The 12181-nt window shown below is 42.0% G+C and overlaps 1 protein-coding gene across 7 annotated transcripts in view; it reads right to left on the reverse strand.

Annotated features, from left to right (window-relative positions):
• Positions 1-2167: 2167 nt before the first annotated feature.
• LOC310763441 (potassium voltage-gated channel subfamily KQT member 1-like) overlaps positions 2168-12181 on the reverse strand; it is a 793949-nt gene continuing 783935 nt past the window's right edge. For all 7 annotated transcript variants that reach the window (XM_083615632.1, XM_083615636.1, XM_083615634.1 and 4 more), the window contains one exon: positions 2168-4514. In XM_083615632.1, the coding sequence (XP_083471758.1) occupies positions 4356-4514 (159 nt within the window). In that variant the 3' untranslated portion in view covers positions 2168-4355. The remainder of the gene's footprint in view (positions 4515-12181) is intronic.

Raw genomic sequence — 12181 nt, forward strand, 5'->3', positions numbered from 1 at the left:
TTAAAAATCTGAACCATGTATTCTGTGAATGATGACAAGGTTGGTTCTTCAACCATTTTTGAGCTCAATTTCTGGCTTAAACTTTCTGTAGCTGCTTTTTCCCTTTTACATTTCTCCTCTTCCCGCACCCTATACTGTACTGACATTATTATCTAGATAATAATTTATTTGTTTATTTTTATACCCCACCCTTCTGGCTGGGTTTCCGCAGCCACTCCATGTGACATCTCCATGTGTCCAAGACTGCTAGGTTTCTCAAACAGCTGCTTCCCATTGACAGACAGGACTATCCACTTGTCAATCACCTGACATTTTATGTTGTAATGGGGATTCATGCCTGCAAGAAAACAGTGTGGGTTGCATCTGGCACTGTATTTAAACAGCGCTGAAAGCAAGCACCATTGCAAAGGAACAGTTGGGAGTGCAATCTAAGCCCATATGACGCTGAATTTAATGTGATGTTGGGTGAGAGAAAGGTGGGCATGAAATTGGAATCATTTAAAACCTGATGGGGAATGGTGCAAACTGCATTTAAGATTCAAAAAATCAGAAAACAAATGACATATTTATTTAGTCTGCATGATACCCTAAGTTCCCTGACAGAAGCAGTTCAAAATTCTTAAAGGCATGTCCATATAGGAGTTTGCAATGTCCAGAGAAGGTGCAGAAGCTCTCACAGGAGCCACTTTTAGGGGCGGATTAGGCACTGCCTTTCCGGGATGCTGCACGCAATGCTTTTTTTCAGGGGGCACTCAAGGGTACACAGTATTGGCATCTCTATTTTTGTTGTCAAAAAGTGTGGCACTTGCTGTAACAACTTCACGGTGAGTACTGGCACCTATTTTTCTAGAAAAAAAGCAATGGCTGTACCTAGAACATCCTGCATCTTAGGCAATGGAAAGGATTGGGCGATACCATGGGTAACTTGGATTTCTCCAGATTGGGGTGGGTAATCTTTTTAGTACAAAAGCCACATGTTCTAGTAAGCGGGGAGTTTCTGCCAGCAGTGAATAATGTAATGTTCTGTGTTTAATGATGAGTAGGCCAGAGAAGTTGATCAAGAAACAGATTAAAGTTGATTAATTGTTGATTAATTTAAGTTGATAAATTTAAATTAAATTAAGTTGATTAATTTAAAGTTGATAAACAGAGAAGTTGATTAAAGAACTATGTACAACAGGTCTTCTCTCCTTCAAGTACTATCTCATTCAGGCTTCCAGCCCTTCCTCCCGCTTGCCCTTAATGTTATAGTCACATTTACCATTACAGGTAGGTCCAGAGGCAAAAATGGGTACAGCAAGAGGCGACTCTTACTGTTGCAATCAGCTGTGTTCCAGTCATTCTGATGCCAGAGGATTTTTTTACACTTCTACACGCACATTCTCCATCCAGATAAGCAAGCAGTGCTATCGCAGTCCAGGGACACAGTCGACCCAGGCAAGAGCACTCAAGGAGGGCGCCAAGCAGGGTCTGCACTGGCGCCAACTCCAGGGAGCTCTGGGTGCCTGGGCACCCACAAACCTTTTACTGTGGGTGCCCATGGGTGCCTGGCCTCTGCCCCGTACCTCAGTGGCTGCCTCAGTGTGTGGCCCCCTCATGGCAACAACTGGACCAGGAACTGAGTGCCAGAGGTAAGGCGGTGGGGGCAGGTGGGGGTGAGGAGGCCCTGGTCCAGCCACCACCACAGTGCCGGAGCCATTCTGTCATGATGACATGACATATGTGATGTCATCATGTCACATCGCGGCATCACTACAGCACAGCATGCTCCAACGTTGGCCCAAGTCAGCACCCTTGAGGGTCCGTGAAGAGTATGGCTCGAGGAGTGTGGGATGCAGCTTGGGGAGCATTATGAAGTCCAGGTGGAGAGGCCGGGGAGGCCACATTTGGCCTCTAGGCCTGAAGTTCCTCACCCCACTACAGGGTTTTTCACAGAGGTGCATGCATGTCACATTGCTTTGCTACACTGGATTATTCCACCCTTGACAAACAGCAACTGTATGTGTGAACTGAGTCCATGGGAAAGCATTGTACTTGAGCCAATGTGATTGTTCTGTCTAAGATGGAGTCACATCTGTGAGGAGACATTTACATGTGCAAGCCATCTTTTAATGTTGCAATCATGCTAACTAGCTGGAGAATTCCAAGAGAAACTGTATGACAAAATGAATGTCTAAAGAGGCTTTAATAAACACAAACACTTTCCAGTTGAGGCATGCTATTTACATTATTTCCCAATTGGTTCATTTGAATTCTTTTCTGAAGTACAAGATACTTTATTACATAGGCAATGTACAGATCATGGACATTTCAAAAAGATGATACTTTAGTATTCAATAAACAATCAAAGTTACATTAAAAGTGCAACAATGTTTTATATGTACAAAACTCATTTATTTGCATAACAGCTAGTGTCCATCTGCATCATGTCCATTCAAAAAAATTAAAATGTTTATTGCAGTATAGAGCAATACTGCCAGAGATGATTTAGTAGTGCTTCATTTAAATAGCTGGTTGGTTCATACTAAGACCTTGCTCCTCTAACTTAACTGTGGATGAGGGAGTTGACCTGGCCTGTATCACTGAGACATGGGTGGGAGAGTTGGGTGGAGTGGATCAGACTCAGCTTTGCCCACCTGGGCAAATGACCAAAAGGAATCTATCTCTGAGCTATGGGCCCTCCTCCCCCCAAAGCAATAAATAAATAAATCTCCATATCCACAATTTAAGTTTGCAAATATTGTTGCTGAAAAGCAATGGCTTCAATGTGCCTGTGACAATCAAGCCAACTTCCCATGGAATGTGCAACAACAAGGGTGTAGACCTGTGTTGATTTATGATGTATAAATAATGCACTTGCAATACATTACAGTGATTCAGAGCTGTACTGCTGCTTGAACATTTGAATGGGCAACACAACTACAATTTGGATCTACTCAGGTTTGAATTTCACTGCTGATTTTTTAAAAATGGAGGAACATGATGGGCAATAGGCTGAAACATGAGGGTCAATTGTATAGACAACGTGAAACCATGACCTGTCCTTTGAATGAAAAACATGAAGCACAAGTCTGGATACTAGTGTGAATGCAATATGCAAAAATAATAATTCAACACTGTCTTTTGAATGTGGAATGAGATGCACAGTTGTAAATAATATGCATGTGAAACAGAATAATAATTTGGATCCACTTTACAAAAATCATGTGACACCAGATGGTAGGAAGGCAGAAACATCGGCAGAAAGAAAATGTCAGGTTTTCCATACCCTTAGTCTCACTTATGAATGAAAATTAACTTTATAAATGGGAATTCGTGCAGCTTACAGGTATTAAAATATTTGTATCCAAAGCACCATTGCTCTTCATTTCAACATGTTTCTGTCTCATTGCAAACACTGTTTCCTAATAATAGCATAGGTTCTTCCTTTAGTTCCCTTGATGTGTTACACATTTTTCCTCGGTGACACAGAGTATGGCTGTCAATAACTTGCTAATCAAAAGGTTGAAAATATAAATTTAAGGTGTTTTCTACTCCTCCACCTTGTGGAAAACAGGATTTTTCCACAAAGGAGTATATTCATCTCACTGAAAACCAACTGGAAAACTCAAAACTATGAAAGGTAGTGGGGAAATTAAAGCGGAATTCACACTACTACTGTCCTTGGGTAATGCCATATTACACATGTGTATGGTTCAACACATTTTATACATATATTCTGAAAAATCTGGTGTCTTGTGTTGAGGTAATGTCTTAACCATTCACTAGATTAGGATCCTTTGCTTGAAAACTGTAGCAGAGTTAGCTCACTACTAGAAAACAAGGCTTGTCAATCCAGGGCTTTGTTTGAGCCAGGGCTTGCCCATGGCATGTTTTCAATGTTGTGGATCAACTCTGGAATACACATGAGCAGATGAAACTGCCTCTGAGCAAGTACAGAGTGCATTTCCCTCATCAGTGAGTGCTAATGTCCTCAGCTGGATAACAAGAGGAAGAATGTCCAAATCAGAAGATGGTTTCCAGACAAGCCTTGACATCTCTTTTTGTAGGAATAAACTCATCCTAACATACAGAGTTGACTAATCTTATTTCTTGGTGAAGCCTCTCTCTCAAACAAGTTTCTTACCTCTGTTCCTTCTGAGCGTCACCACATCCTGTTGGTTCCATTTGATGAAATGAAGGAAGACAGGATGAGGAAGGTGTTAGGTTTAAAAGAAGGGCATGTGGGAAGGTGCCTTGTGTCTTACTCTTTCTGTTCATGGATCCATTTAATCAGTTGCAAACTTGGATCTCAACACCAACTACAGCTATTTATGAAAGAATGAGAAAGATGGTGCAATACTGTTGAGTTGTTTTCACATCTTACGGCTCAGCGGAGGTGAGCCTGATGAAGACCGCAACCGCCTAGCTCTAGGGGTAGCTGAAGATGATGTCCAGTCTGCTGATTGCTGCTTGATAAATTGAGCCTCAAGAGCATTCAGGATGTCATTCAGCTTTTGGTCAATCTGTGTGACCTGTTGTGAAACCAGAAAGTATATAGTTTACCACATATGCAGTTGTGGGCTATGATTATACTACAGTGCAGCTGTAATGCCGTTTTTATCCCCAAATCCTTGGAATTGTAGATTGGTTAGGGCACTCAAAATCTGTACTTTGCATTAGGTTAGGTTGTAGTATGCATATTACCTTAGTTGTAACCAGCAAAATGTACTTTCTTGGGCAGCACAAGTAAGAACTCAGAGATGAGACATTTTAATAGGTGGGATTGCAAATCATGAGCATACATCTTGATTCTTGAGGGTATTTTGCTTTGTTACTGCTATAGCGAAATTAAAAACCCTTTTAACAATGAATAGCATCAAATTATACTTCATTTGGCATTGCAAAAGACTTCTACAATAAGGCTTTGGTGTGATATGTATTTATTTAAATGTAATAAATCAATTTTTAAAATCAGATGATTAACAAGCTAAACAATGGTTGACAGCACACAAATAGTTTCAAAAGAACACTTGGTAGGTAATTTCTTACATAGGTAAAGGTAAAGGGACCCCTGACCGTTAAGTCCAGTCGCGGACGACTCTGGGGTTGTGGTGCTCATCTCACTTTACTGGCAGAGGGAGCCGGCATTTTCCCGCAAACAACTTCCGGGTCATGTGGCTAGCATGACTAAGCCGCTTCTGGCGAACCAGAGCAGCGCACAGAAACACTGTTTACCTTCCTGCCAGAGTGGTACCTATTTATCTACTTGCATTTTGACGTGCTTTCGAACTGCTAGGTTGGCAGGAGCAGGTTCCGAACAACAGGAGCTCACCCCATCACAGGGATTCAAACCGTCGACTTTCTGATCGGCAAGCCCTAGGCTCTGTGGTTTAGACCACCAACGCCACCTGCGTCCCTTTAAATTTCTTACATTCACCCAGTCAAATGAGTATTACAGCAAATTTTAATCTGCTGAGGTCACACACATAAAAATAATTACTGGTTATGTAGCCACTCCATGTAGCTGATATCACACCAAGACTCTTAATTGGTAGGCCCACCATGTGTGTGACGTGTCTGCACAGATGGGCCCCCATCACAAAAACTCACGGGGAGAGCTTCACTGCAGCTGCTTCCTCTTGGTGTTACCTCACATGGATGCAATATGTGTGAATTAGTGCTCAACCAGTTTTGTAAAAAATTTTTAGTTGAAATTGAAAGCCCCCTCCCCCTTTTGACAATCATTATTATTCTTAAAAGTTAGATTCTTAAAATTTATTCTGATTCTCTAAGATTGCCATGTGAGCAGACTAAGAAATATAGCCCTCCCTCTGTTGAACGAAATTTGCTTATAGAATGAAATAAAATTAAAAGTTATGGTAGCAGGGACATACACTGATTTGTTCTATGACCCTGTAATGTCATCATGTCAGCATCACTGATGCATTGAGATCACTCAGTGAAGAATTATGCAGAGGAGAAATGGTCACCACAAAGAGAGGGGAGACAATGACTATAAACAGCTGTGAAAAACCATGGGAGTGTGAATAGTTTTTTCCGTGGTGTGTGCGGTGTTTATTATTATTTATTGAATTGCTATACCATCCTATACCTGCAGGTCTCAGGGTGGTTCACAGGATAAAATCAGAATATAAAACCACAAAATAATCAAAATAAAAACAACCACAACCTAAATAAACCCCCAACACATTTTGAAAGGGTGTAGGATGTCAATCAACTCAGCTAAAACAGTTAAAACATTTTTTTAAAAAAGTTTTTTTAAAAAAAAAAATAAATAGTCACCCCAAATCACTACTTTTGAAGCAAAAACATATGGAGAACATTTGGCACCAACAGACAACAGTGATGTTTGAATAGAAAAGACTCATGTTCCCAGTGGGGTTGGGTACTCACATACGTGCCACAGCCATGCAGAAGAGCACCATGGCATATTGCAGCTCCCATGTGGCTGGGTGTGCTAATGTGTAAAAAATGCCTTCACTTGGGCCACACATGGCTCATATGCAAAAGCTGCAGACTAGCACAACAACCCTATACCTGAGAAGCAACTCTCAGGTTATCACAAGGAAACATCTGAAATGGGTCATTTGCTGTTGCATCTTTTCTCCCAATAAAGGGAAAGCCCTGCTGTACATCTAGATACCTCCCTGTCTCCCCTCTCTCACACAATTTTCTGTTCTTCATTTCCAACTGACATGCAGCATTCCATGATTGTTGAGCACGATCATTTCTCACCAAATTGGTTTTGGGGAAATTAGCACTTTCTTTAAAAAAGATTTTGTAAATCTTGGGGTTTCCCTGGAGGCTGGCACCTCCCCTGTTGTTTCCCAGTGACTGTTTTGGGTCTGATCCTATCAGCTCTCAACATTTGTGTTCAATATTGGAGGAAGTGATACACATGCTCAAGTGCTTTACATACATTAACTCAATACAAGATCAGTATCAATATCAGCATTCCCATTCTGCAGGTTCTCAGCTGGTGACATAAGGAAAGAGAGAGATTTGCCTAAGACCTCCCAAGTCTGTTCTGCTACACGTTACCTCTTTACACCCTTCCAGCTTTATGCAATTCTGTTGAGTAGCTCAATAGTTCTATGCTCCTATCACAGTTCCCACTTTGTTTTCCTGCCCCCGGCAGTGACATCAATACAAGGACCTGGAGGCCTCAGCAACACCTGGCAGGGGTCAAGGCATTGGCCTCAAAGTAACCCACCCCTGAGATGGCCATGGGGTCTACATTGCATGATGCTTACACAGCTGTGTAGGGTTGGAGAACATAAAACAGGGGGGACAAAGGCCAAGGGTTGACATTTCAAAAACATATTCCGTGTCAGCCTAACTTTGACCAAGTGACAGCCCATGCAAGCACAGATTGTCAAGTAAAGCCATAAACAAGCTTCGAATGCTGGGCTGAATCCTTTCTTATTGTAGCAGAGCTTATCTAACAACAGCTTGCTCAGAAAAACAGTGGCAGCTCAATATACACTTGTTTCCTGCATATAAAAATTAGCCCATGAGGGAGAAGACACCTGAGCATGCCATCTTCTCCAGAAATGTATCCAAATAATTAGTTAGGATTGATGTGCCTTTAATAGCAATTTATTATGCATTCTAGGTAGGGCTACCTCACTACATCCCTCATAGCTGATCCCTTCAGAGAGCGGGCAGGGTGGCATTTTTCTTGTTTTGCAGAGAAAAGAGCATCAGAGCATCAGAAAACCTGCTGGATTAGGCCAGGGGCCCCTCCAGCCCAGGTTCTCACAGGAGCCAACAGATGCCGGTGGGAAACCTGAAACCAAGACCTGAGCACAAGAGGAAGTCTTCCCTCCTTCAGGTTCCAGCAACTGGTATTCAGAAGCACTGCTGCCTCCATTGCTGGCTAGGAGCTTTCAGTAGCCCTCTCCTCCCCCCCTATGAATTCCTCTAATCCTCTTTTAAGCCATCTAGGCTGGTGGCCTCCTGTGGAAGTGAGTTCCATAGTTTTAACGATGCATTTTCTTTTCTCTGTCCTGAATCTTCCAGCCTCCGGCCTCATTGCATGTCCATGAGTTCTAGTGTTATGAGAAAGGGAGGAAAACTTCCCTCTACCCACTCTCCATGCCTTGCATCATTTTACAAACTTCTATTATGTCATCTCTTACTTGCCTTTTCCTTAAACTAAAAAGTCCAAAACACTGCTTGCTCCCTTTTCCTCACAGGGGAGCTGCTCCATCCCCTTGATTCAAGGACCAATGTCGGATAAGATTTAACATAAGTCCTCCTGGGACAGGATTGAAAACTGAAACAATGCAAAGAAGAATGGAGACAGAGATAATTACATATTTTGCTGAATAGTAAGCTAACTGCAAGTCTGGAATAAGAATTTAAAGGATTGCTCCTCTCTTTAAAAAAATAGAAAAAGCCACACATCTTCTTGAAAAGCTTGTTCAGCTTCCACCAGTCCTGACTGACTCAACACAATATTTACAAAATGATCGCACTATGGGTGTAGCCAGGATTTTTGTTGGGGAGGAGGGCAGGCTTTGGGGGAGCAGAACTTCAGATTTGTATTGATTCATATTGATGGGGGGGCAACTGCCTCCCTGCCCCTCCTTGGCTACGCCCATGGATCGCACAGTCCCAAAATTAAAACACAGCCACTTGTTCAAATGGCACAACATGAAGAGCCCTAAATGTGGAGAAATGGGATCAGACAGACTGAAAATAGCTCATAGCCCTCCCAAAATGGTTCAGAAAACTTTTCCTGAGATTCCCTTCAAAGTGTGAAGTTGGGTTCTCTTTGAATTGTATGTTTCAGTGTTCTAACAATTTAATTGCATGTTATTTTTCCCTGAAGGGAAGCAGTTTAAACAACAGGTTAGGAACGGAACTAAGGGTTTCACAAGCTTGGCACAGTCCATATGAGAACTGAATCAAAATTTTTAGCTGGGCAGTGGCAACCGGTAGGCTCTGGATCTGGGGGGCAGCTCATGACCACGGAGGTCAGTAAGTTCACATGGATGGGGACAAGTTGTTATGGTTTTCTTCCTAAACATGAATGCCACCTTAGGTTCCTAGCAGGTAGAAGTGAAATGTTTTAGTTGGAGGAGATAGGTTCCAGAAATTTAGAAGAAATTACAAAATCACCAGCAACAAAACCAAAATTGCCTCAGCAGCAAAAAGGAGGCTTGGGAAGGGGCCAGGTGCTCTCAGGCCCACAGATGACAACAAAGATGTAGCAGAATTAGTATCAGTAGGACGAGCACCAAGTGTAACCGTGGATACACGTAGTCGTCTAACAGAACTTTACATGAATGAAGGGAAATGAGGTTCCCTTACTTTAACGGGTTCAACACAGAGTTCCTGGTCATGGGAAGACATAACAAGATGAACAAGCCAGGTTTTTTTAGTTTCATGGCTACCGTAGGCTGCAAGTCTAACCATGTCTACTTGGAAATAAGTCCTATTGAATTCTGTGGCGCTTAATCCTGGGTAACTAAGGTTAATTTATTAACTGCATTTATAGGACTTCCCAAAACAGGAATTCTCTGGGTGTCTCCCAAAGCAAAACAAAACAGTTTAAACTGTAGACCAGACTCAAAACACAATATGTAAAAGTCCCTATTTTCCTGGGACAATCCAGGAATTACAAAAGCAATCCCAGCTTCTGATTTGATCCTGGAATGTCCCCATTTCTCCCACCAGTGCTGCTGCCACTGAGCTCTGGGAGGAGGAGGAGAGGAGCTGACAGTTGCCCTGGGCAGCAGGGACCCTGGCAGCCAGGAGGGAGCATCTCATTGTCCCTCCAGGGCAGCTGCTGGCCTCCTCCGTTGGGCAGCTCGTGGCAGCTGCTGGAGAATGGGGGAGGAGGAGGAGGAGCTGCCACCACCAGCCCTGCACGACATGCCAGCTCTGGTGGGCAAGCAGAGGGCAGGGCCGCTCTGGGCAGGAGGAAAGGGGAAGCAGAGGAGAGTACAAAGAAGTATAGATTTTTTTATTTTTTTTATTGAATGCTTTGTGTGTCCACATCTAATCTTGCCCCTTTATTTATTATTGCCCCTCTAAAATTTATTAATTGGTGTCTCCCCCCTTTTTGTAAATCTACCAAAAAATAAAATAAAACTGGGGTTTTCTCAGGCATGTGTGCTGTGTACCATTTGTGTAGTGGTGGTGGAAATGCTCGGGGGGGGGGGGAATGACGAACAATGGAGGGTCATTTGAGGGGGAGTGAGAAATGTCCCCATTTTCATCTGACGAATGTTGCAGGGTATGCACGTGGTACCCCGTACTTTAGCTATTTAAAGAAAAAGAGAGAAATGAGTTGAGCTGTCAGTTAAGCTGGTGATGTCTACATTGTAGGCCATCTATAAAGTTTTTGTTGTCATGAAATAAAGAAATGTTACCTGCCACAGTACCTAAGAAGCTGGTTGTTAGGGTTGGTGATCTGGAGAAGAAATAGGAATTGGCCAGGTCAAGATTTAAGCCAGGGAGCTAGGCCAGGGTGAAGATGTTTTATAGATCCAAGTGGAACCACACTGACCTTTCTGAAGTTGGAGCTGCAATAATGTTCCTCTTGTCATTTGTATTTGTGGTGCTGAAACAGCAGAAAACAGGCTGTCCCCTGACAAATTGTCATGGTGATTCTTGAGAGTAAGGTGCCTTGGTCTAACTGTTCAAACCTGGCCTTAGATTTAGAATGTGGCATTTTACACTGGTTCAGCTATGACACATAGTTAACATAACAACATAATTAGCAACGTTATTGGAACCAACAGTGATTAAAATGAAGGGAAATTTCAACAGAGAGTTCTTTTAAAATTATATTGAACTCTAAAAACACATAATTCATTTCCATATAGGGAGGGAACAAACCAGCAATCCATGTGATTATCTTGTTTTGATTTCCCATTCATTTTTGTTTATTTTCATTCCACCAAACTTATCTATGAAACTCCATCATTTCCCTGTCCTCCCTTCCTTTATTCCAAACATACCCACCCATTCTTAGGTTAGGTGTTAGAACCTTTGTGACCTAGAACATACTTTACTTTGACAACAGTTTCATTTGTTTTGGTTTCCATCAACCTTTCCTGTTTAAATTAACAAAAATCCTGTTTCCTCCTCCTCATATTTTACTATTTATTATTAGGGGGTAAATGGAGGAGGAAAGAGAGAAGAGACAGAACTCTGCCTGGGTCTAAATGATAATTTTTCATGATAAATTAATGCATGCACTTGTAGGTTTTGGAGTTACAAATGCATTGGTTGTGCTCAATTATAGAAGGATTCCCAGAGTCAGGGGTTTGTAGCATGTCCAACATGTCAATAAAAGTACGGTTGTTACCTGAATAAATAAGCCTTAGTTTATCAATCCTATATGCTTTAGTTGACAAAATAACTAATGGGACCCACATATCTTTGCACACACATAAAACAAGAGCCTTGGTAAATTGGTTGTCTGTATTGTCTTAAATTTGTTATATATCCATGGAGGCAGAAGACGGGCAAAATCCTCTGAGCTTGTGTCAGATTAGTTGGAAAATAGCTTGGTTGATCTCTGAGGCAATCCAGATTCAGAAAGATGTCATCCACCCCCAAACTCCTCCCATCTTTCTTCTTGCCCTGTTTATTAGGCTTCTGTAGCAGCACCCAAACAGCAAGTGGGCAGAGGAAAGGGAGGGATATCTCATTCCCCTCACTTCTCTTGGACAGGCCAAGGTGACCACTGCAAAATGGGGTGCTTAATAAATATGTTTGCTTTTCCAAGTTCTCCTGCAATTTCAGGGGCCTTTCTTCAGTTTTGCATGGCCAGATGTGTGTGTCACAGAAGACACCTTCCTGCAAGAGGCATTCCTTTCTGTGTAAGAACGGGGAATGCCTCTTCTGAAAACTAAAGTTTTTATAGCGGTATTAAACTTATTATTTTTTTTAAAACCTGACATTCAATTAATTGTGGGCTCTTTTAATCAATCAAAAGGTTTTCAATTGATTAATCTAACTAATCAATTAACTGCAGTCCAAAATAAAAGGCGTATACATTCACGTAAGCTAGAAATTATTTTTTTTGTTTACCTACCTCAGATAATTTCTCTCCCTGTCCGTACTGGGAAACAATCTCCCGAACTTGGACATTTTTGGAGAGAAGGAAGGAAGACAGGGAAAAATATTTGAAGAGGCAACCCTACAAAGAGCTTATCAA

Source organism: Podarcis filfolensis, assembly GCF_964270895.1.
Source record: "Podarcis filfolensis genome assembly, chromosome: 5".
Lineage (NCBI taxonomy): Eukaryota > Metazoa > Chordata > Lepidosauria > Squamata > Lacertidae > Podarcis > Podarcis filfolensis.